Source organism: Catharus ustulatus, chromosome 2 (assembly GCF_009819885.2).
Source record: "Catharus ustulatus isolate bCatUst1 chromosome 2, bCatUst1.pri.v2, whole genome shotgun sequence".
Classification (NCBI taxonomy): Eukaryota; Metazoa; Chordata; class Aves; order Passeriformes; family Turdidae; genus Catharus; species Catharus ustulatus.
Genome location: NC_046222.1, coordinates 85,934,515 through 85,958,101, shown reverse-complemented (window position 1 = coordinate 85,958,101; position 23,587 = coordinate 85,934,515). Strand labels below are relative to the sequence as shown.

Below are 23,587 nucleotides of genomic sequence, written 5' to 3'. Positions count from 1 at the left end.
CCGGCGGGTGGGGCTGCCTGGCAGCGGGGGAAGCCCAGCAGAATCGGGGCCAGCAGCGTGGGGGAGCCCGGCGGTGCGGGGGCCTGCAGTGCCGGCCAGGGCGAGGAAACGCGGCGGCGGTGCAGACGAGAGGGGGTGGCCGGCGAGCCTGGTGGCGGCGGTGGCAGCCCTGCCGGCGGGGCGAGCGAAAGCGGCGCTCGCGAAAGCGCCGCCGCGAGCCGCGAACCGCGAACCGCGAGCTGCGAACCGCGAGCCGCGAACCGCGAGCGCGCCGCCGCGAGCCGCGAGCCGCGAAAGCGCCGCCGCGAGCCGCGAGCCGCAAACCGCGAGCCGCGAAAGCGCCGCCGCGAGCCGCGAGCCGCGAACCGCGAGCCGCGAAAGCGCCGCCGCGAACCGCGAGCCGCGAGCCGCGAGCCGCGAAAGCGCCGCCGCGAACCGCGAGCCGCGAACCGCGAGCCGCGAAAGCGCCGCCGCGAGCCGCGAGCCGCGAACCGCGAAAGCGCCGCGGGGCGGGCGCGGCGCTCGCGAGGCGCGGCGCGGGGCGAGCGAAAGCGGCAGCGGGGCGGACGGCGAGCCCGGCGGCGGCAGCCCTGCCAGCCGGGCGAGCGAACGCGGCAGCGGGGCGGTGCTGACGGGAGAGGGGGGCCAGCGAGCCCGGCGGCGGCGGCAGCACCACCCGGCCAGCCCCGCCGAGCCGTGGCGCTGAGCTGGGCCACCCGGCCCCGTCGGCAACCATGAGCGGGCCGAGCCTGCCTGGCCCCGCCCCGAGCCAGTAAAGCCCGCTATGCCGCGATCCTCTTACTAATTGGCCAATTTGTGAAAGCTGCGCACGGATTCTCGCGACGAACGAAAGTGCGGCTAATATTCGGGGTGCGGCTTATCTATTGACAAAGACAGCAACATTGTCGAGGCACCGGGGGTGCGGCTTATAATCCGTGCGGCTTGTATTCGTGAAACTACTGTAAGTTATTTGGAGTCAGCCCCAATTCCTACCCTTTCTGCCCCTAAATAAACTCATCCCTTTGTCACATGCCAACCTACTTGATGACCACTGATTTCAGGAAAGGAATAAACTCAGTAACAAGCTCACACATGGCTCACTTTTTGAATACAACATAATTCAGTCTCTCAGTGAGTTCCAATTTTTATTAAATAAAGCAGGACAAAGGGGTTTGTGAAAAAAATAGTCAAACCTTATTTTGATCTGCACAGGTTATTTTTACCCTTTTAGTAATAAAATCCAAATAAATTCCTGTACTGCTTTTAGATATCTTTATTAATTATTTGATGGAAGCGTAATTCATTAAACAAAATTTTTCCTCAGGTTGTAAAAACTTACAGTAATTTCATGATTACAAGCTGCACTGTTTTCACTAAAATTTTGCTCCCACACTGGAAATGCGGCTTACACTCAGGAACGGTTAATATGTGAATAATTTTCTGACATGTCCAACCCCGGAAGTGCAAACCGAGGTGCCGAGTCAAGCACCTGCCAGTAAAAGCTCGCATTTACGTAATTGTTACAAATTGTTACTCTGTTGCGCCATGGGTGGAGCCGGGCGCCATGCCGGCAGCGCGGTGGTGGGGGGGGAAGGCGGGGGAGCTCCCTCCTTCAGGCAGCGTAGCCCGCGGGAGGCAGGGGGCTCCTGTCCCCACCTGCCGCCGCCACGGGACGGGGGGGCTCCATCCCCGCCTTCCACCACTGCCGCGGGTGCCGGTGGGCTCCGTGTCCCCCCGCCACCGCGGGGCAATGCTGGGCCGGGGTGACCGAGCCCAGCAGTGGCGGCGGCCGGCCCCGAGCGGCCCCGTCGACCAGCAGCGCCGAGCTGGGTCACCTGGCCCCATCGGCAGCCCCGAGCCCTCATGGCCCCAGCCGAGCCAGTAAACCCCGTCATCCCACAATTCTGTTACTATTTGGCAACTTTGTTGCATGCAGGTCCTCGCTGCGAATGACAGAGCGGCTTGTAATTGGGTGCGGCTTGTGTATGGACAAAGAACGAAATGTTTGCCAACACCCGGAGATGTGGTTTATAGTCAGTGCGGCTTGTAATCGTGAAATTACTGTAGATAAAGTCAAAATCTAGAATTTATAGTCTTTAAATAAATGAGAAAGTAATTTCTGGGTAAGTGCTTTCATATTCAGAATGATCATCCGCCTTCGCCAAAAGTTATCTACAACAAAAACCCCGAAGCTCCTAAGTTCATGAAGCATCAGGGATCTATGATTATTCTTCTCTGTTTCTGCCTATCCCCCCAACTTGACTTTAAATTTCTATGGAACAGAGATTTTTTTTTTTTTCAGTGAGAAGAAGCATGAAGCAACAGTCTCTTCAAACAATCTGAATGCTCTGCAGATTTAAGTCTGAGGTTGGAATGGAAAAGTTGTTTATTTGCACATCTTCCTTTACCATGGAACTTGGGGGTTACATTGACTCCTTTTGCAGTGCAGATTCCTACTACTCCTCATTATTACAGCTTTTTGTTTCAAGTTGACATTTGTATTTCTTCACATCTCCACCTACACAAGCTCTTTCCTACCTGTGTTCTCAGGAAAGACAGGTTCTATGCCAACCCCATGATCAGATGGTGCCAGTATCTGGGCTGGATCTCTGAGGTAGATTCCACGGTTGCTGCCGACTGTAACTGTGAAGCCGATGTTACTTGTGAATGATGAATTCTGAATGAGGTAGTCATAGGCTTTATCAACCTGTCAGAAAGAGCAAGTTCTAAATTAACAAATTTCAACTTCACAGCAATTTATGCATATTTTCTTCAATATGAAGTGTTGAGCAAGCACAGCAGTGAACAGTGAAGTACCTCACATGCCACCTGAGCATCGTGCAATTGCATAGTATTCTATACAGAAAATGAGGCAATTTTCACAGTCTGCATGGCCACAGAGAGCCCAGAAAGCCAAGAACTTAAAGAAAATAAGCAAGGCCAAGTCTCCTCTGCTATAAAAGATTCCTATTCAGAGATGACTTTGAAGAAGAGGACTTCAAGGCCCAAACCTACTATTCTAATTTAGGTGACTTGTCCATAGGTGGAGCAACACCAGTTAAAACATTAAAAACTTTTATATAATAAGAAGTTGAGCGATACAAAAGAGACAAGCAATGGAATGCCCATACAAGCGTAATATAGAGAAAAGAATCAGGTCATGAAATCCAGCCCTGGGTCTAAGTACATGAACTGCCACAATAAACTCACATGACAAATACACGTTGTTTTAAAAAGACACCCTTCTACCTCACTTGCTATTTTACTGAATACAAAAATCTTAAATTCTCTTCTATTTGATAACAAGGTACCTTCACCAGTGAAGATTAGGGCACCCTTCTTTGAGACAAGTGGACATACAACACCCTGTCTACCAGATAAATTTTAATGTTTTAACATGTGCTTTAATCATGGGCTACTAAAACACCAAGTATGATTGGTGCATTTCATTTTTTATTTGATATGGCTACCACCACTGCTGGCTTCTGTATCAAACTCAGCATTACAGATGCGTGTAACAGACATTACCTACTAGATTCTAGCATCTCCATAACATGAGTTCAGGCTAAGCACTTACTATCTGGCATCTTGAAGCACAAGAGAAAAATCTTAGTACTTCTGTATGACTAGGACAGGAGTGACTATAGGCAAAAACCAGGCCCAGCTTTGTAAGAACATAAGAACATAAGTCAGTCAGTCAGTATGCTTTCATTATATAGATCACAGATTTCCAAGCTACTCTGAAGTCGAAAGGAAATGATGAGCACCCACACTGTTTGGTGCAGCAAACTCACTGAATAACTGCAGCTGTACTTCTTTGTGAACCAGCATGGGTATCTGTTTTCCCTGCCCAGAACTTAGTCCCAGTTTTTGTCTGAACAGAACAAGTTCAGCTCTCTCTGACAATACATCAAAAATTTTTTGACATTAGGACAGAATTCAGGTGTGCAAATCCACATGTGGGTGATAAAAACCTATATCCCACTTTTATGTCCATGTATCTTTTTGATCAGTCTAAGAATGTGTCCACTTACCACATTTTTTTTTACAGTAACTGCATGCTGAAACTGGAAGAACCACCTCATTCCTCCTCTCCTCTCACTACATTCCCTTCCTCTCTCCCAGTGAGATTTGAGAATCAAATAGCATGGAACAAACTGAGTGATATCACCTCAAAAGTGGTCTTTTTTTTTGTGGGTTAGTTTTTCACCAGCAGTTATTTATATTATACTGGCTTTTTGCTTGCATGTACCTGAATAATGCCATGTCCTTGTGCAAATACTTCTATGTTTTCAGCTTTCACTGCTGTATTTTCTAAAGCTCTTCTGACAGAATGAACAGTGTAATGAACATTATTAGCTTTGAGTCCTGAAATATAAAATAAGGGTGTTACTGGATACAACAAAAAATTTGAAAGCAACAGCATTTTTTAAGATGAAAAAGCATCTAATCTCTTTGAGATGATGCATCTATGTTTAACATTGCAGCACTTTACCTGACAGTACTAACGCAATGCCTCCACATGCATTGGGAGAAGACATGGATGTGCCATTCATGAGTTGTGTTCCTCGCAGAGTCCAGTTTGGAACAGAAGCAATAGCACCTCCTGGGGCACTGATACTTACTCCAAGGGCTCCATCAGTGCTAGCATTAAAAAGCAATGGTTAAAACACCAACTTTTTTTTTTTTTGCACACTTCAAGATAAAGTTGTCAGTACATTTAAACAAAAAAGTTCATTTTAGAGAATATTCACTACATCTTACTTCACTAAATCCATTAACCCACTAAACCCAAGAAAATGCATGCCACCAAGTAACAATTTAAAATGTCATGTTAATCATCAGTTGTGCCTATTTGACAGCGAAATGTTTCTAAATTTTCACTTCTTCAATATTCTCCACCAGGTTTCAGTTTAGTCAGTAGAATACTTTCTGGGATTTGAATTACAAAATGCACACAAATCAACCTAATAAACACTTCAATAAATAAATTAGCATTCCACGTAGCCTATTCAATGGTTACTACTTCTAAAGAAAAATACTAAAAGGGGAGGAAAGGCTAGAAAAGATCCAAAACCTAGACTTCTAATTCTGCATCTTGACAGTTCACTACCAAGTATAGTTTTGAATTACTTGAGACAAGAGGGCAATGGGAGAATGCATCAAAAGTAATGTCAAGAGGTAGGCTAGGATCAGCTGGGCCTGATCCCTAAATCCCACTTTTTTTTCACAAGCATATTTAAGAACAGAGCAACTGTGTGCCTATGGCAGAGTTAGAGTAACATCTAGTTTTCAACTCTATGAGCCAGATATGCTCCATTTTTCTTGCTCTGATTAGACAAAAATTGCACTGCTTGAATAAGGACAGCCCTGTGCCTGAGCTATTAAGTTCTGTGGAGAGTCAGGGTATTTCAGGGTACTTATACCCCACACTAATAGCTTCATATGTCTAAAATCAGAATATTCCAAGTATGATACTGCAATGTGATGTTTGGTTATATCTTATGAGAGCCATATACAAAAAGGTTCTGCATTCTGACACCTCTGAACAAGCAGTGCACAGCACAACTCCCTGAAAGCCTCTACTGGTCACTGGGACAGACTGATCCCTACATCAAGACTGCTCTAGCAAACTTCAGGAACTCTCCAGTCATCTGAATATTGCACCCAAAACAAAGTCAGCTGACTATTTTACAGGGCACAGTAACTAAGCACACAAAAAGTGATCTATATATATGTGTGTGTGTATATGTCAATCAAAATTAATTACAGATTGATCTTCCTTTCTCAGATGAAGGCAGAGAGCACATTTCTCTTTTCCCTACACAAAACATGACAATTATTCACAGTAAGATTCTTGAAACAATATACAGTAATTTCACGACCATAAGGCGCACCGGACTATAAGGCGCACCCCCCGGGAGCCGGCACATTTTGCAACTTTGTAGATCAGATAAGGCGCACCAGTCTATAAGGCGCACCGGGTTTTTTTTTGCAGCGAGGCTCCGCCCCCAGCTCCTCCCGCACGCTTGCTGGCCGAGGCCCTGCCTCAATCCGGCAGCCATTGGCTCCCGGGCCTGCCTGTACCCGGCAGGGCCGGGCTATGCCCACCGCCGCTCCGTGCAGGATCCCCAGGGCCCCGCTGTTCCGGGAGTTCCCTGGCGCTCCAGGTGACCCAATGCCGGCAGGCTTGCCCCGTGCCGCCGCTGCCCCGATTCCAGCTGCTTGCCCCCTCCCCGCGTGGCAGCCGCTCCGATTCTGGCGGTTTTCCCCCTCTCCGCATGGCGGCCGCCGTGCTTCTGGGGGTTTTCGCCCCGCCCGCGCGGCGACCGCCGTGATTCCGGGGGCTTTCGCCCACCCCGCGCGGCGGCCGCCGTGATTCCGGGGGCTTTCGCCCCGCCCGCGCGGCGGCCATCGTGCTTCCGGGGGCTTTCGTCCCGCCCGCGCGGCAACCGCCGTGATTCCGGGGGCTTTCGCCCCGCCCGCGCAGCAGCCGATCCGATCCCTGCGGCTTTCGCCCCCCCCGCGCAGCAGCCGATCCGATCCCTGCGGCTTTCGCCCCCCCCGCACAGCAGCCGATCCGATCCCTGCGGCTTTCGCCCCCCCCGCGCAGCAGCCGATACGATCCCTGCGGCTTTAACACCCCCCGCAAGGGAGCCGTCCCAATGTCGGCGGGCCGGCCCCGCGCGGGGGTGGCCCCGAAGCCGGCGGGGAGGCCCCGATACCGGCGGGTCCGCCCCACGCGGGGGCGGCCCCGATGCCGGCGGGACGGCCCTGCGCGGGGGAGGCCCCGATGCCGGTGGGGAGGCCCCGAAGCCGGCGGGGGCGGCCCCGAAGCCGGCGGGGGCGGCCCCGATGCCGGCGGGGAGGCCCCGAAGCCGGCGGGGGCGGCCCCGAAGCCGGCGGGGAGGCCCCGCGCGGGGGCGGCCCCGAAGCCGGCGGGGAGGCCCCGCGCGGGGGCGGCCCCGAAGCCGGCGGGGAGGCCCCGCGCGGGGGCGGTCCCGATGCCGGCGGCGAGGCCCCGATGCCGGCGGGTCCGCCCCGCGCGGGGGCGGCCCCGATGCCGGCGGGGAGGCCCCGATGCCGGCGGGTCCGCCCCGCGCGGGGGCGGCCCCGATGCCGGCGGGGAGGCCCCGAAGCCGGCGGGTCCGCCCCACGCGGGGGCGGTCCCAAAGCCGGCGGACCCGCCCCGCACGGGGGAGGCCCCGATGCCGACGGGCTCTCACTTCCGGGGTGGCAAATGTCGCAACTTTGTAGATCAGATAAGGCGCACCGGACTATAAGGCGCACTTCCGGTTTTGGGGGGAGATTTTAGTCAAAAGGGTGCGCCTTATAGTCGTGAAATTACTGTACTTGCCTGTAAATATACAAACACCAAAACAGCTGGAGAACAATTCCAAAGTCTAAACAAAGGCAAGAACTCAAGAAGAGATGCTACTATTGTTTTCTTTGTTTGTATACCACATTACTATCAGAGGATTCTGAGACATGAAATAAAAATTGGAATTTACATTGCCCTTAAAATTTCTTTTATAGATATTTCAGAAAATTTTCTGCAGTGTAAGATAGAAAGTAATTTTTTCTGCCTACTCATGCCTCTACTGGGCTCAAGCAAAACCCTCAAGTAAGTTATGCCATCACAGCAATGCCACTGAAGCAGAAGTAACACCACTGCAGCAACAGTATTTATTTTAATCTTCATCACTTAAAGCACATTTAACTTCACTACACTAAGTTAATGAATTAAACGCTATAGAAAAAAGTGAAATAGAAGAGAACCAAACAAATTTCCTAACAACCTTTCAGTAGCCTTTATCATCTTTGAATAGCTATGCAACCAAATACTTTCCTGAAAAATACAGGCTGTGCTGTTCCTGCCATTCCTTCTCCCCCAGGAGCTCTAGAGCTGAACACCAAAGGTGTTGCCAGAAGAGCAGGCTAGTTAAGCTCTTTCCATAGGAAAGAAATACTTTTATTTTGGTATAAGTGATTTTAGATTTTGAGTTATATCATCTAAACCCCAAAGTAATCAGTTTGTTCTTGGAATATAACCTACCTAGGCCCTCTGGATGACCAAGTGTATTGATTTGCTGGCAGTTTTTCTCTCAAGGAGTATTCAGCAACCATCATGTCAGGTGACACATAGGCACCAACACCTGTAAAAAACATTCAAGCGTTTTAGATGTTATGAGTTTTTATTAAAAACTAAAGTAAAAGACTTCTGTGGTTTAAATTCTTTATGAGAAGAATCCTTGCTTGACATTTAAAATAGAAACACGCATTTTCCATCTCATTAAATCCAGATATTTTTGCAAGACAAGTGTAAAGCATCATGCTATGCAGTAACAATGCTGATGGGTACACTGTATAATAGTAAAATATCATGCAAACTTCCAAGTTTCACTTTTATTCAGCTGGAATATAACCTTCTACGCTTCTTTTACAACAGGTAACTTGTACATGTCTTCTCTCTTTCCTGCACCCCTTTCCTCTGTTTGCACTGCTCTGCCACAAACGACAACAACTGCACATCAGAGCAATCCTTGTGAATTGGTTCACAATGATGCCAGCTACACCCCCTGGAGCAAATGGCCACATCCACACATCTCAAATAGTCAGGATTCAGCCTACTGAGTATCAACTCCAAACTCACGGAGTATGTAAAGGACTACATCAAAGCCTGATCAAGTAGCATTTGTAGACCAGAATGCCAAGGATGCAATTGCAACTATGTCATCTACCTATTCAAAATGGTAACACTCCACTTTGTTTATATCACAAGCACTACCGGGTGGTACAAAGTTAGCATAACAAGCTGACAAATTTGGCAGGGCCCATGTCTGTGTGAGCTAAGTCAACCTGTCAGCTGTATTTTGCTTTAACCACAAAAAACAAAAACTATCTGGTTCACTCCAGATGGAGGACGGCAGCAAGCTATTTGGCATGCAGAGTGAATAATCACCCAGTCTCTAGAGTGATACAACTAAGTTCAATTGACAGAGTAGATACACTGTAAGAGCAAAGCCAGTGCAGACCTGAAAAGAGCTTGTTAGTTCCAGTTCCAACTCCCAGTCTCAGTAGTGAATTAATAGCAGATGAACTTTATGAAAGTAATCAGCATTAATTCTACTAGTTGCCCTGGAATAGCAGCTCTCAAGCTTTCAAGGTTTCATGCTAGTCTCTCTACACACTGGTCTCCTTGCATAAGAATTCTGAGACTTAAAAAGCATCCTGTGTAATGCACTAGTCAGACAATAAATGATTTATATAAAAATTAAAACTAAAGAAGTTACCCCTGAATTCTAGACATTTTGCTAAATCTTACAACTCAGTCTTCCACTAAAATATCAAAATCATATATTAGCCCATCAGAAAAAGAGTTTTAATGACAGCAATAGGCTTGTACAGCAGTGGCACTGCAGCTGGAAAAATCCCTCCCCCACAAGGACTTGTCTAGATCCTGACATGGGACTATTTTCTATCCAAATTAAAAACATCTGTTTCACTAAAAATAAAAATCAGAGTATCAGATAAAGACAGATGATCCAAAACCGTAGTTTTGGCAATTCAGAATGCATTGCAATACTTTCCAGAAGACTAATTAGAATCCAACATAGAATCATATTTTCATAAGTTGCATTTACCAGCAGCTATTGGTTGGAGCAAAGTGGTGTGCTTAAGACATTTACAGTTACAAAAGTAATCCTGAAATATTCAAATAAGTCAGACCAAAGATTTCTTTTGCAAATTTTATACAAAGTACATTAAATCAAGACCATTTGCCTCCCACCTCTTTTCTACATAAATAAGGTCTTGAATTGTAAGAAGATAACAATCTAAATTTGTACACTTAAGCATAGAGCAAGTGCCTCTCTCAGAATTAACCTTGTAGCCCAGCAGGCAATTTTTTAGATTTAGTTCAGCAATCAAATGGATAACAAAAGTACAAAGATTGAAAAGACAGGAGTTGAATACTGTCAAAATTTTTTCTAAGTGAATTATTTACCTATTACACTAGATGTAGTTCCACCAGGACATCCAACTGTAGAAAGGCAAGGACCATTATTTCCAGCACTTGAAACATAGATTACATTGTGTTTCCACACTGCTTCATTAATCACTTCACAAATTCTCCTGAAGTAAGAGAAAGCAATGAATCATTTACTCAACAACATTGCTTTGTTCCACAGGACAAAGCTCCCATTTCTAGTACAACCTCTGACCATTCACCAAACAAGGAATATTATGCAGCCTGCATCCCACACCTAGCAGAGGCGGTTCCAGTACAGAAATATCTTCTGGTTTCAAAAAGGAGTGATCACTGTGTAGTGATCGTAGGTCTTCAAAAAACACCCCACACATCATGTGCCATTGCAATTATAAAAATTCTTTATTACACTAAAATACTACTTGTATATGTATTATACACCTATTATATATGATATATATGATATATTAGTGTATATACTATAAATTAATTTTTTTTAATGGGTTTACTTCTTTCAAAGCCAGTTTAAAATTTATACTGCACATTATCTAACACGAATCATATGAACCTGGACAATTCACTCTTAGCCATTAGTTGACTTACAGAAAACTCAAAAAATACAGTTCCAACTCTGTGAAATTAAAATACTTCAACGACAGTACCACTCACCCAGAATTTGGCCAGTGTGTTGCTTCTCCATAGCTGTAGTTGACAAGATCACATTTGTATTTTATTGTTTCTATCATCTGATAAAGTAAAAATGGAAGTCAAAATATGTGCTACTCAAGGAATGTGACTTCAGGAATGACAGAAAACATCTGCTTAAATTGACTTGCTACATATCTAAGAAAGGTAGCTAAATCTCTTGAATCTACAAAATAATTTACCACAGCCAGTTAAGTGCTATTTTCCCAAAGAAAATTTAAAAAACTATTCCCTGAAAATCCTTATTCAAGTTCCCAGCTATAAATTAAGTTATTATCCTAAGAGAAAACTGCAGACAGCAGACAGCATCAGTATTGTCTAATAACATAAAATTTTCCTTTCCTGTGCAGTTTGGTTGAACTCCAAAAAGTTGCAAAAAAATTATTTTTCATGTTGCTACATCAAAATATTCTATGGACCACAAATATAGCCTTCTATTTTCAGATCCTTTTCTTGGGTAAAATTTTTCCTTAAAATTTTCTTATTTTCTTAAAAATAAGTTAACACAAATGCAGCAACATAGGTAGATAATCCTCTGCATTCTAGACTTGTATGTCTTCTATAGTTATCTGAGTAACTATAAAAGATACACTGACAACACAAACAACTTAAGCAAGCAGGCAAGCATGTAACTTCTCTCATGCATCAAGCTAGTCACACCGCAAGTCAGTAAGACTGGAGAAACACTAAGTGCTCTATGTAACAGAAGTCTTGTTTTATAATAAAATGCTAGTCTTACAATATGCTTTAAAATACATTCTAGTTGTTTTTAGGGGTTTTGCCTGTGTTATTTTTGCTTGAGGGTTTTTTGTTTTCTTGGGTTTTTTTTGGGGTGGCTTGGTTGTTTTTTTAATTTATGGTAGTTTTGGAAATACTGTAGAACCATAAAAACAAAGCCTATAAACAAGTAGGGTATGAAGTTTCACAGTATTCTACACTTAAGTCACACTACTGAGACTAATCATTTATTCAGTGAAATACCCACAGCTCTTATCAGACCAGTGCCAGTTTCCATTGTACTTAGTCTTGTATCACCAATCTTGATTGCAAGAATCTGAGCTCCAGGAGCCACACCATTCCGTTCTGGTTCTTCTGGAAAGTATCCAGCTGCAATACTTGCCACATGTGTTCCATGTGCTCCTGTGCAAATGAAAAGTATGTCATTTTAGTGGACTTCATTTCTAAGAATTCAATATGCTATAGCTCAATTAATTTTCCCTTATTGAGATGTAAGCGCATAAATCCAGTCAGTGGCCATTCACCAGTGCTGCTGATACCAAAAGAGGGACAGTGTTTAATATTTTTTTGATGATCTGGACAAGGGGATTGAGAGCATCCTCAGTAACTGTGCGGACAAGAACAGGTTGGACAGGAGTGCTGACTGGCTGAGGATAGGAAGGCTCCCTCTACAAAGGGATCTGGGCAGGCTGGATCAATAAGCTGAGGTCAATTGTATGAGGTTCAACAAAGTAAACAGCTTCTTAACGAGAAAAAGGAGGTAGCAGGAAAAGAAGAACAAAGTATTAACTTAATTCCACTAACAAAAGTTACTTGGAAGGCTCAACACTTCTTACTCAAAGTTATGAATATTACACCAGAGACAACTCAGGTAGCAGGGATCAAGAATAGAAAATGGAACTGCACAGAAGCACAGAAAGGAACACCTCAAAAAACTTGCCATCTATTTAGAAACTTAAACTGCTTATATAGTTCTACTAAGATGGGATAGTTTCATGAGTAATTAAGAGCATTTTTCAAAGCAAATTTATTCCATACCATCCCAACTATTCCATCTGCTTCCAAAACAAACCATGATTATTTAAAGAATACTCTAAAACAGGTTCAGAGTGGTTGGAGCTACAACTACAGTGACACCTGAAATAACAAAAAAAGTTTGTATAAACCTAAATTAAGATCAATACCCATTTTGTTCATGGATATTACATTTAAAATTCTTGAAGTACACAAGTACAAAGGAGAGCAACTAAAATCAATCAATCTATATTTAACAAACAAAACAAAATTTCTTGAAAAAAGATTGTCTTTAATTTAGGCTTTAAGATGCAGGAACATTTTAAAGAGTACCTAAGTATGCACATTCTAGGCGTACATTAAGTTGAAAATATTTCATATAAAAATGCAGGCAAATTTGGTTTGCAAGCAAGCTGTCATTACAGATTTAGTTCAGGTAATATGAGTATTGACCTTAAAAGCCATAATTACAAATGCTGTACTACAACAGCTGCCTCAAGCCATCCCAAGTATCAGCAACAGGACCCAAATCAGTACTTCTTATGATACCTACTTAGCAGCAAAAGGTCTTAAGATTATTCTCATTTACCTCCACTTGTCACAATGGAAAGGAGGTTTCCATCATCATATATATTCACAGAATAATTCAACATCTCAGATGTTCCAAAAGATCCATATTCCTGAGCCTCTTTGTAGGTTCTCAGCACTGTACAGTTAGCTAAGTCACCACTCTCACTTGTATCTATGCAGGCTCTGTTGACAAAAATAAACAAAAGGGTGATGTCCCAGCTGCTACAGACTTTTGGTTACCTAAACTCTCCAGCTGAGCATAGCACAAGACTTCAAGAAGTTTGGTTCTATGTTTATGGTTCTTTAAATAGTTCTTTAAGCAGCTACTTTAAAACTTGGTTGTTTATACTTAAGATTCAGAAACGAGGAAGTTTTCTAAATAATTGGATTTTCAAACACTAGTAAATTCAAATAAATCTGTATTTGAAAAGCAAGAGTATGAAAATTCATGCAAGTTCCAGGAAGAAATGTTACTAAAGGTAGATGTTCAGTGCTGGTACACAAATATTTGAACTTTTATTGTTTTGTATGATGCACATTATTAGTCAAGGAATGTGCCATTTTACATCCTGAGTCTGTGCACAGACACCTGTTTTGTTTCTTTTTTCATATCACCAATGGATAGTCAAAACAGTTTTATTCTGCTTCAGAAGAAAAATCCCATAAGCTTACATCACATCACACTGTCTTCAATAAGACTTTATTCTACCCCATCTTCATTTGGGACCAGAATTTTGTCAAGAAACAACTGATACAGCAGGATTATTTTAAAGTGAAAAATACCTAAAACCTCTATAAAGAGGGCAGATATAAAAGGTAACAAGTCTTCGATGCAAGCTATTGTTTTATGTAAAAAATAAGACATTGTAGACAAGTTTAATCATTTACCTCCAGGTCTCACCGTCATACCACACTACACAATCATACACTGGGCCAGGATCACTGTATTTTTTCTCAAAAGAATTCAACAATTCCACTTGATTTTGAAGTTCTTCCTTTATTAGCTTATTTACCTAATAAGGCGAACAAAATTCAGAGTATTTCCAAAATTATTACAAGATAGGTAATCCTACATTTTCTAGTGCTATACATTTTTTCCATTACTTTCTCAGGAGTGTTAGACTATCCTAGGAGTCACAAACATCTAAAAGTTCTAGAAGTTCAATGGCTTTCAACAATGCACTATTTATTTTTATTTTCTAATTTCTGTAAATGTAACATTTAAAGCCATTATTTTCCTAAAGACTGTTAAATGATAAAGTAGTATCTGAGGCATTTCTGGTATTTCATTGATATAATGCACAGTTTACAAAAGAAAGAATATGTTTAGAAAATGTCAACTTTGAACACAGCAAAGATGATGCCCTCAAAAAATAGAACATTAAATTAAAAATAAAACTTACTGAAAATATCCCATAATTTTTTTCAAGTAATACCATTTTCATATTTGACATCAATCCTCAAAAGTGAACAACACAAAGCAAACCAAACAACCACACATATAAAGACTTCCGAAATTAATCAGGAGATACAACGATAAGTTATCTGCCAAAATACTCACAAGTACCTTTCCTTCACTCATCTCTAATGAAACATTTTAATCCTGTCAACCAGTAACAAATTGTTGCAAAGAACAAGTTTATGAATTTAGACTTAATACAAACCTGTGAGGGAGAGCTATGAGCAGCATCAAATTCTTCTTGTTTCCTACAAGCCTCTGCTAAAGCCAGCCTGTGAACAGGATCCCAGAGCTTTTCCTTGCGCTCTTTCTGCAAAATAAAACAGAAGATCCTCAATATATTATGAAATATATCTTAAAATATGAAGTCTATAAAGATAATTTGAAAATTATGATTTGAGACAATGGCTAAGAAAGTTCCATACAATAGTATAAGCAAAAATTGCAGCACAATTTAAAAAAAAAAAAGGGGTATCAGTAATTTCTGTACTTTTCACCTCAACAGACCACTGTGAGGAGGAACACTAAGCTACCTTCTGTTGCTCTGAAAATATCCCAGAAGAAATTGATCAAATTAAAGAAATTGATAAAAATCAGAGAGAAAAGTGTTCAAGTGCTGGCTAGCAGCCCAAGCATATTACTAAATCACATGCTGTGGTGTTCTAACAAAATTAAGAAACAGAACTGTAAAATATGACTATATACCAGAAATAAAAGAAAATTCCTCCTTACCTGAATCCTCTCCTTAAGAGCTTTAGGATAGATATCATAACCATTTTTTATGCCAATGTGATATTTGCCTGAAGGATTTACCCAGTTTGCTGGAATCTACAGAAAAGTGTATTTAGAAGTAGGTTAACTTATGGCATTTTAAAAACTTCACAAACAAAAAAGCCTAACAATGTGTAAGAGGGCTTAGCAGAAGAAAACCTGCAAATACTGCCAATTTAATTCTGTGTCTCCATAACAGTAACTACTGCACTGCTCCAACAACATGACACCGCGTTTTCAATCCAGTACCCAAAAAATCAGTATTAGTTCATGCGATACTGCCACAGAACATCTTTAGGTATTAGCTGCTTTGACAGTCTACTTTTAAAATATAAAACCTTAGCTTTACTGAATTTACTGAGCAGAGGTCTAGGGAAATAATAGTACTACAGATGAAACTTAACATGAGCAAGTATGGTTGGAAGTCACGACAAACATCTGAATATCTCATTTCACAGCTTGATGGAATTTACACTCAGTGTATCAGGATCTGCTTGTCCTATTAGCAACAGTAAAAGAGCAACAGATTCAGCCTTACAATCAGCATCTGTGCAAAATTAAGAACAAAGCTGACAGCATGGAGAGATCCAAATATGTGATGCCCCCCTACCACATGATCAATCCAATCAGGAAATCAAGTTCTGTGTACCCAAGCCCTCTACTGGATTTAATGTCCTTTCTGAAAACCCTACACCATTTCTGTTCTATGCATAGTGAGAATTCGGTGAGTCTATAACTAGATCCTCACAGATTTTTTCAATCTTTTAAATCTATTCACATGAGCTTAACACAATTGTTCTTGTAGCATATGCAAATGTGAAAAACACCAGCACCTTTAGACACAACTGCACCTGCTATTTTTAATGCATATTTCCAAAGCTATTTCCAGCCAATTTCCAAAGCTACATCAGATACTGTTTTGAACAAATAATTAGATTATTATCAAGCCCCCCCAAAGCCCTGTACACTCCTCTATTCAGCTACAGAAAATATTAGAAATTAAGACACATAAAAAGTGTAAGAAACACTAAGCAATTTGCATGAAGATGAGCAAATGTAACACTAGGTTTGGGTAAGATCTGGTTTGCTGGTTTTGGTTGGGCCAGGGTTGATTTTCTTCACAGTAGCTGATAGGGGGTTATTTTGGATTTGTGCTGAACACTCTTAACTCAGGGGTGTTTCAGCTGTTGCTGGACAGTACTTGCACAGAGCCAAGGCTTTTTCTCTCACCCATCCCAAACAGTGAGCAGGCTGGAAATGCACAAGGATTTAGGAGGGGGCATAGCTGGGACAACTGATCCCAATCGACCACAGGGATACTCTATACCATATGGCATCATGGTCAGCATATACAGCTGGGGAAAGAAGGAAGAAGGGGGGGTCATTTGAAGTAACGACATTTATATTCAAGTCACCATTTGTGTGGAGCCCAGCTTTTCCAGATGGCTGAACACCTGCCTGCCCATGGGAAGTGATGAAAGCTTTGCTTTCCTTTTTCTTTTACCTATTAAACTGCCTTTATCTCAATGTACAAGTTTTCTCAATTTTACCCTTCTGATTCTTTTCTCCCCATATTGCCAGGGGAAGGCTGGAGTGAGAAGCTCTTTGTGCTTAGCTGCCAGCTGGGTTTAAACAACAATATCTAGTTAAATGGAAGTAAGTTCTGTAAAAACCAAAACAAGTGCTAAATTTGCTGTTAAGCAAAGAAGATGATGTCCAGTGATGTGTCTCCACTACCAAACACTCACCTTTAAAGTTCTTCCAGAAAGACCAGTAATTTCTCCATCTTTAGGTTCTGCAATGGTACATGTAGTTACATCACCACTGCCTGTAGTATCAATTATATCAATTATCTTCGGTTTCCCATCAGTTGTAATCTGAAAATATGAGCACAGAAAAATTGTAAATATACTTGACTACCGTGCAGCACACAAAGGTAAGTTTTGCTGTTAAAAATATCAACTAGCTTTCTCAGACACCCAACCTTTAACTGAAGGTTAAAACTAATTTGAACTTGAGATTAATTTTCAAAGAACTAAGACCAACATGTTCATCTTTTTGTTTCACACAAATCCACTTACTTCTAATAAGGATTTAGAGGAGAAACAAGTAAAAACACTGTATCAATCAAGCCTCAATTTAAAACCAAGCCTAAATTTGCAAAAAACGTATTTTCAAGAACTACTATTTGTTTTCATATTATTTGCTGTGTTGCTCGTGACCCTTCATTCTGGACAAGTTTTATAGCAGTGAGTGCACAAGTAAGAAAATGAAAGGTGCAGAAGTACAAGCTCTCACAAGCTGGAGTCTCTTAACTGAGCTTAAAGGGAACACAAGTTACTACTACCTTATTTTTCCTGTTTCAAATATTTTGGTTTGTGTTTTAATCCATTTGAACCGTTAGTAGCTATGGCTATATACACCTAATACTTCAAGGAGTCCAGAAAGACCTTTACAGCAGCCTCCCAGGACCTAAAGAGGGCTTATATGAAACCTGGAAGCAACTTTTTACATGGCACAGGCAGTGATGGGACAAGGAAGAAAGGAAGAATTACTTTAAACTAAAGGAAACTATCAGACTAGTCATAAGGAAGAAATTTTTCACTGTGAGAACAGTGGAACACTGGAACAGGCTGGCCAGAGAGGTGGTGGATGCCACATCCCTGGATCGGGTTCTGAGCAATCTGATCTAGTTGAAGATGTCCCTGCTCCTTGCAGGGAGGTTGGACTAAATGGCCTTTCAAGGTCCCTTCCAACCCAAACCATTCTATGATGCTATGAATTGCTCATACATACATATTTTTACAGTTCTATATCAAAGACTGATTTAAAAAAAATAATAAAAAAAGGAATCAACCAACTTCCTAGTATCTTCTATACATTAGCTACACTTGAAAAAAGCTTCATATTCAGAAAAGCAACAACATTTGTTGTTTTCTACCACTTAAATATACGGTATTGTTGCCTTTATTCTCAATCAATAATTTTGATGTTAGATATAATATATGAAAGGTTGTTGTGTTCCAATAATGTTCTGGAATTGTGAATTAGTTACTGGAAGCTACCAACACACTCAAACTGTTTCATGAAAGTCACTCTGATGCTGCCAAAAGGACAAGAGTCAGGTTCTTATCACATCTCAGCAAATAATGATTGATAATTCCATGGTCTCAAATTCTCATGATTTAAAAAAAACCCCAAACAATAAACAAAAACCCAACCAAAACCTACACAACCAAAACACAACCTCCCAAAAACTCAACAACAAAGAACCAACTCAGACAAGTAAGAAGCCACATCCCCTATGAAAACAGGCTTAAACAGCTTAAAAAAATAAAAAGAACAAAGCCCAACTATTCCAAACCCATAGCAACCATAAAACCAGCATAAATTTCATTTTCCAGAAGGTAACAAATACTGCTTTTAGACAGGCTTACTAGGGAAGAACTTTCATGACAGTAACCAACACTCTACTCTGTTCATAGAAATTCAAGTTCACTGAAGAAAATCTTTAGAGCATCTTAACCTGGTAAAACATCCACAACTCACACAAAAGTCAAGAGCTGGTCCAGTACTAAAGTGACTACAAGCCAAACCTGAGATTAGCAGCACTGGACAGTTTTCAATATGCCTCTGCTCAAAGTCAACTATCCAGTGAGCAAACTACAAGAAAGAAAATGTAATCCAAGGTGACTTGTGTGAAGAAGGCAAGTTATACAGCAACAGGTGGCCAGAACACAGATTTATGCTGCAACAAGCTTGGGTAGCTTTAGAAGTTGCTTCCTAGCCCAAAAGACGAGGTGCAACTCCTACACTCTATGGTACTTTGCCTCCTAGCTGAAACCTAGCAGGCCCACACACGCACATGAGTTTGTACTGTCAGAACCAACAAATCAGTGTCTTTCAGTCAGACACAAGAAACTCAGTTTCAGCTGGTCTAAGGCTCAATTCCTAACAGCAGCAATCCAGACAGGTTCACAGTAATTTAGTGCAAGTAACCGATATGGTGGCACCTGCCGCCATGAACTGCTATTTGGCACATTGCCCACCAGCAGCAATGCCAGAGTGAAACTCAAGAGTTCAGCTCAGTTTTCTTCTGCAAATCTTGGAATTCTCAGTTTAACATTATAATACAAAATAATCAAGTGACCTTGGCCAATTCCCTTATGTGAAGAGTCCTGAAGTAATGAAAGAATGACAGACAGAAGATACATTTTAGTACCTTTTGCATTAAAATAAAAAAAAAATTTAAAAAAAAAGATTTTTATACAATTAAAAAAAAATCCCTGATCCAGCCTTAATAATCATGGTTTCCCTATAGGCATTTGAAAAATAAATTAGTAGTTTAAAACTGGAAACTACTTTGCTGTTTATGTATTTCCACTTGAAGTTCAAAAAGCCTACCTATATGTCAGTTCTGACTTTGTAAAGCAGATAAATTAGTAAACTGAGAGCACTAAAATTAATCTATGTGCATAATACTGGCAACTGATCAGCTATAACAGAAGTAAAGGAGCACCAGTATCTATGACAATCACAACAGAAAAGGGAAAACCAGATGCATTTGAGCATGTTTTTGCCAACCCATACAATCACTGACTCAAACTGACAGCTACTGCAGCCACAAGAGATGAACAAGCTCTTCAGCACTTTGGTCCTGGGACAGCTGATCATCATAATCACATAATCACAAATAAAATAATTTCCAAGTGTTTTTTTTTTTTTTTTTTTTTTAACTGAGTGCTGAAAAGCAAGTAATACCAAACTAGCTGCTACTGCTAAAAAGTTGTCACATGAAAGTAGTTACAAAATAACAATCCCAAATGCCACTTCACAAAATAAATAAATTTTCAAGAAGCAAAGTGAACTGACTTATCTATTATGAAACATAAGAAGCCACAACAGGAACACAGAAAGGACAGGGTGGAGCTGAGCAAAGACTATAGATATACAACCACAACACTCCATTAAATGCAACTAAAATTTCATCAGTGTGCCTTAATAAGGAATTATAAACCATGACTCAGTAGACAGTAGGAAATAAATTCTACCAAGAGGACAGAAAGAGAAAAAAAATCACAGGAAAGAAGCAGACAAACTAAACTTTACAGTTGGTGTCAAGAAGGTTTGTTAAGCTTAACTACTCTTTTCTCTATAGCAGCAAGCATCCAGGGAAGAACAGAAACATAATGGCATTTCCCTCTTAAACTCTGTCCCCAAATCTTTCTGTCCCTGGAAAAGAGAACAAACAATGCTATCGACGTTTACAAACCAAGTCGCAGAATCAACAAGCAAAGGAACCCTACCCAGGAATGACACACTAGGGAGCAGCAAAGAAATTAACTGCTTTGTTTTGACTAAGAACTCCTCTATATTCAAAACAGGGTAGCTCATTTTAGCCTATAATAATTATTGTCATTAACCAGAACTAGAAGTTGTAACATCTATAAACTTTGCTATAGATAATGTCTCCTCTTCCCTCTAACCAACTGATTCAACTCTTATAGACAGAACTCTATGCCAGGACAGGAACTGACAAGAAGACTGACAGTAAGAAAAAGCAGCAGTAGCAAAGACAGAGGTGTAAAAAAAAATTCCAAAAAATGTCCCAAGGTTAGAAACTACTTCTTGCAGTACAGCTATGCTGTGTCACTGTCTGTGCCCAGGACATTGATTCACTGCATCGAGGCAAAATGTAAACTGGCAAATACTCCAGAGAGTGAAGACATTCTCTTGCTGAAGAAGCATCTACAAAGCTATTCTAAACTGGGTGCTGCCTATGCCTCCTTTAGAGCTCCCTGTGCAGTAAGAGTCCTCAGGTTTAGCAAGCCCCTTAAGCCAGGGGCAGTGGAAAGACCATACAACTTATTTACATGTTTTTTCTAATAACCCTGCAAACCTACTCTCTCTCACCTACTACAACATGAATTCCACATCCCACTCTCCAAATCTTTTACTTCTTGTACAAATCTTTTACTGCACTACCTGAAATTTTATCCCGTGCATAAAAAAAATAAGTCGAAGAAAACTGATATGGCCAACATGTAGATCACGATGCTTCATAAATACCCCATATGAGCTTTGGGTTACCTATATCAAAACAAAGCTTCCCACTACTGGTAATAAATAAATTCATATTGGGGTTTTGCTGTTGTTGTTGACCACTACTCATTCATAACCTCTACAAAAGTAGAGGTTTTTGCTTTTATATGTGTAACTTCAGAACCATGCACATAATTTAATTTATATTCACACCTTCCTAAATGTCTTCCATTACTTTCTGTTCTGCCCATGGTATTGACATGCTTTCCTTTTGGTCAGCTTTCATTAAGCTTTCCAATTACTCTGCACTTACCCACAACTTCTTGTCAAAAGCACTAGCTTCATTTCAGCTTAAATCAATCAAAGTTACAGCTGTCCACTCCTTCTGTCCACCCAACTTGTCCTCCTACCTCAGCCTCTAGTTTAACTGAATCCCATAAGGAGTCATTTCAGAACACAAACTAACCATCTGCCAGGGTCAGGTCCCTGAACGAGGTCACTTAAGAGTTAATTCTACACCAAAGAAAGGGCAGAAACCAACACAAGCCCTATTTAGCCAAAACAAAACAAAGGATTCAGCGTCCAAGTGAATTGTATACAACTCCGAATCATTCTTCCACGGACTCTTCTGCCACCACTCAGAGGAAACACGTTGACAAGAAATCAAAAGCAGCAGTGACACGAAAGGCCACAACGCAAACTTACAAGATATACCAACGTTAAGAGACAAGGGTTAAAAGAAATAAGTGCTGAGAAATGCCAATCTGACATCACACACAGAAATTTACAAATCCGTCAGGAGACATAAAGTTGGCAGATGAAAAAAAACCTGGCAGAATCGAGTCTGATACAGACAATAATTGCAATAAAACGCACGACAAATAAAGAGAGAAAGACGGGTATGCAAATTGTGCCAGAAATACACTTTTCATGTAAAAGACCTAGGCGGCTGCGTGTAGCCTCGAGCTACCTACTGCCGAAGTAACGCTAGGGTTCAACAAAAACACAAAGCGTTCTTTTAAAATGAGCTCTCCGTGAGAGAAGGCAGCCCAAGAGACTTAAGTGCCATAACACGCCCGTGGCCGGCTTAGGAGGAGGATCCTCGCAGCAGCACCGGAGTGACCGGTGCGGAGCCCCGGCTACGGCACCTCCCCGCCCTCCCGCACCGAGCCCCCGCTCACGCGTGCCGGGCGGGAACCGCGGGCGAACACACAGCCACGAGTCACCGGGACAGTCCCCGGGACAGCGCTCGGGCCTCCCCTGCTCTCGCCACCGCCTGGGCCGCCCGAGTGCCGTGGCCACCCCCGTACTCGTCCCCGTCCTCCCGGGGTCGGTCCGGCGGGACCTGGGAGCTCCTCGCGGGCCGCGGCCGTGACACAGGGCCGCCGCCCCGCTCTACCTGCATGCCCGGCGCCCCGGGGTCCACGCCGGTATCCAGCACGGCCAGCAGCACCCCCCGCCCGTCGAAGTCGGGGAAGCGGGCGAGGAAGGCGGCAGCGCCGGTCTCCTTCTTGGGCAGGAGCCCGTGGAACGGGAACGGCTCCTCGGCGGCGGCCGCCATGGCGCGAGACGGGGGCGCGGGGCTGGCGGGGCAGGGGGAACAGGCTGCGAGAGGCCACGGCAGGGCGGCGCATGCGCGGTGCCGCCCCGCCTGCCCGCGGGGACGCGCGCCCCCTCACGGCCCGCGGCGCGAGAAGCACCGGGGCGAAACTGACCAATAGGGCGCCTCGGTGGGAGGGGCCGGCTGTGGAAACAGCCAATCACGGGAGGGAGGTGTTCCGCGCGCCGGGGCCGTGGCGGCCACGTACGGCGGCGGCGGGAGCTGAGGGCACCTTCCAGTGCCGCTCCCGCGGGCGGCGGCGCTGCGGCCTCCTCCGAGCCTGGCCCGCCCCGCCCCAGGGCTCCCGGCCGGCCGCGGACTGCGACCTCGGGCACTGCCCGCGGCACTGCGAGGTGCGCGGGGTCCTCCGAATCGAAAACGGAATCACGGAATCACTTAGGTTGCAAAAGACCGCTGAGATGATCAAGTCCGAGCTATGACCGAACGCCACCATGTCAAGCAGACCGTGGCTCTGAGTGCCAAGTCCAGCCTTTCTTGAAGCACCTCCAGGGACGGTGACTCCACCATCTCCCTGGGCAGCCCATTCCAGTATCTAATCACGCTTTCTGTGTCGAATTTCTCCCCGGAGTCCAAACTGCACCTCCTCTGGTGCACATCTTGAGGCCGTTTCCTCCGAGGCAGTCGCTGCCTGGGAGAAGAGGCCGATCCCTGCCTGGCTGCATCCTCCTGTCAGGTGGAT

The 23,587-nt window shown here is 43.2% G+C and overlaps 1 protein-coding gene across 2 annotated transcripts in view; it reads right to left on the bottom strand.

Annotated features, from left to right (window-relative positions):
• The window catches only part of TPP2 (tripeptidyl peptidase 2), a 54,229-nt gene extending 31,331 nt beyond the window's left edge, over window positions 1-22,898 (bottom strand). For both annotated transcript variants that reach the window (XM_033051084.2, XM_033051085.2), the window contains exons 1-13: window positions 22,687-22,898; window positions 16,994-17,122; window positions 15,207-15,302; window positions 14,680-14,784; window positions 13,904-14,028; window positions 13,035-13,198; window positions 11,679-11,833; window positions 10,658-10,734; window positions 10,007-10,134; window positions 8,057-8,156; window positions 4,496-4,644; window positions 4,253-4,368; window positions 2,539-2,707 (exon numbers count right to left, since the gene is read on the bottom strand). In XM_033051084.2, coding sequence (XP_032906975.1) covers window positions 2,539-2,707; window positions 4,253-4,368; window positions 4,496-4,644; window positions 8,057-8,156; window positions 10,007-10,134; window positions 10,658-10,734; window positions 11,679-11,833; window positions 13,035-13,198; window positions 13,904-14,028; window positions 14,680-14,784; window positions 15,207-15,302; window positions 16,994-17,122; window positions 22,687-22,848 — 1,675 coding nt within the window. In that variant the 5' untranslated portion in view covers window positions 22,849-22,898. The remainder of the gene's footprint in view (window positions 1-2,538; window positions 2,708-4,252; window positions 4,369-4,495; window positions 4,645-8,056; window positions 8,157-10,006; window positions 10,135-10,657; window positions 10,735-11,678; window positions 11,834-13,034; window positions 13,199-13,903; window positions 14,029-14,679; window positions 14,785-15,206; window positions 15,303-16,993; window positions 17,123-22,686) is intronic.
• Window positions 22,899-23,587: the final 689 nt, after the last annotated feature.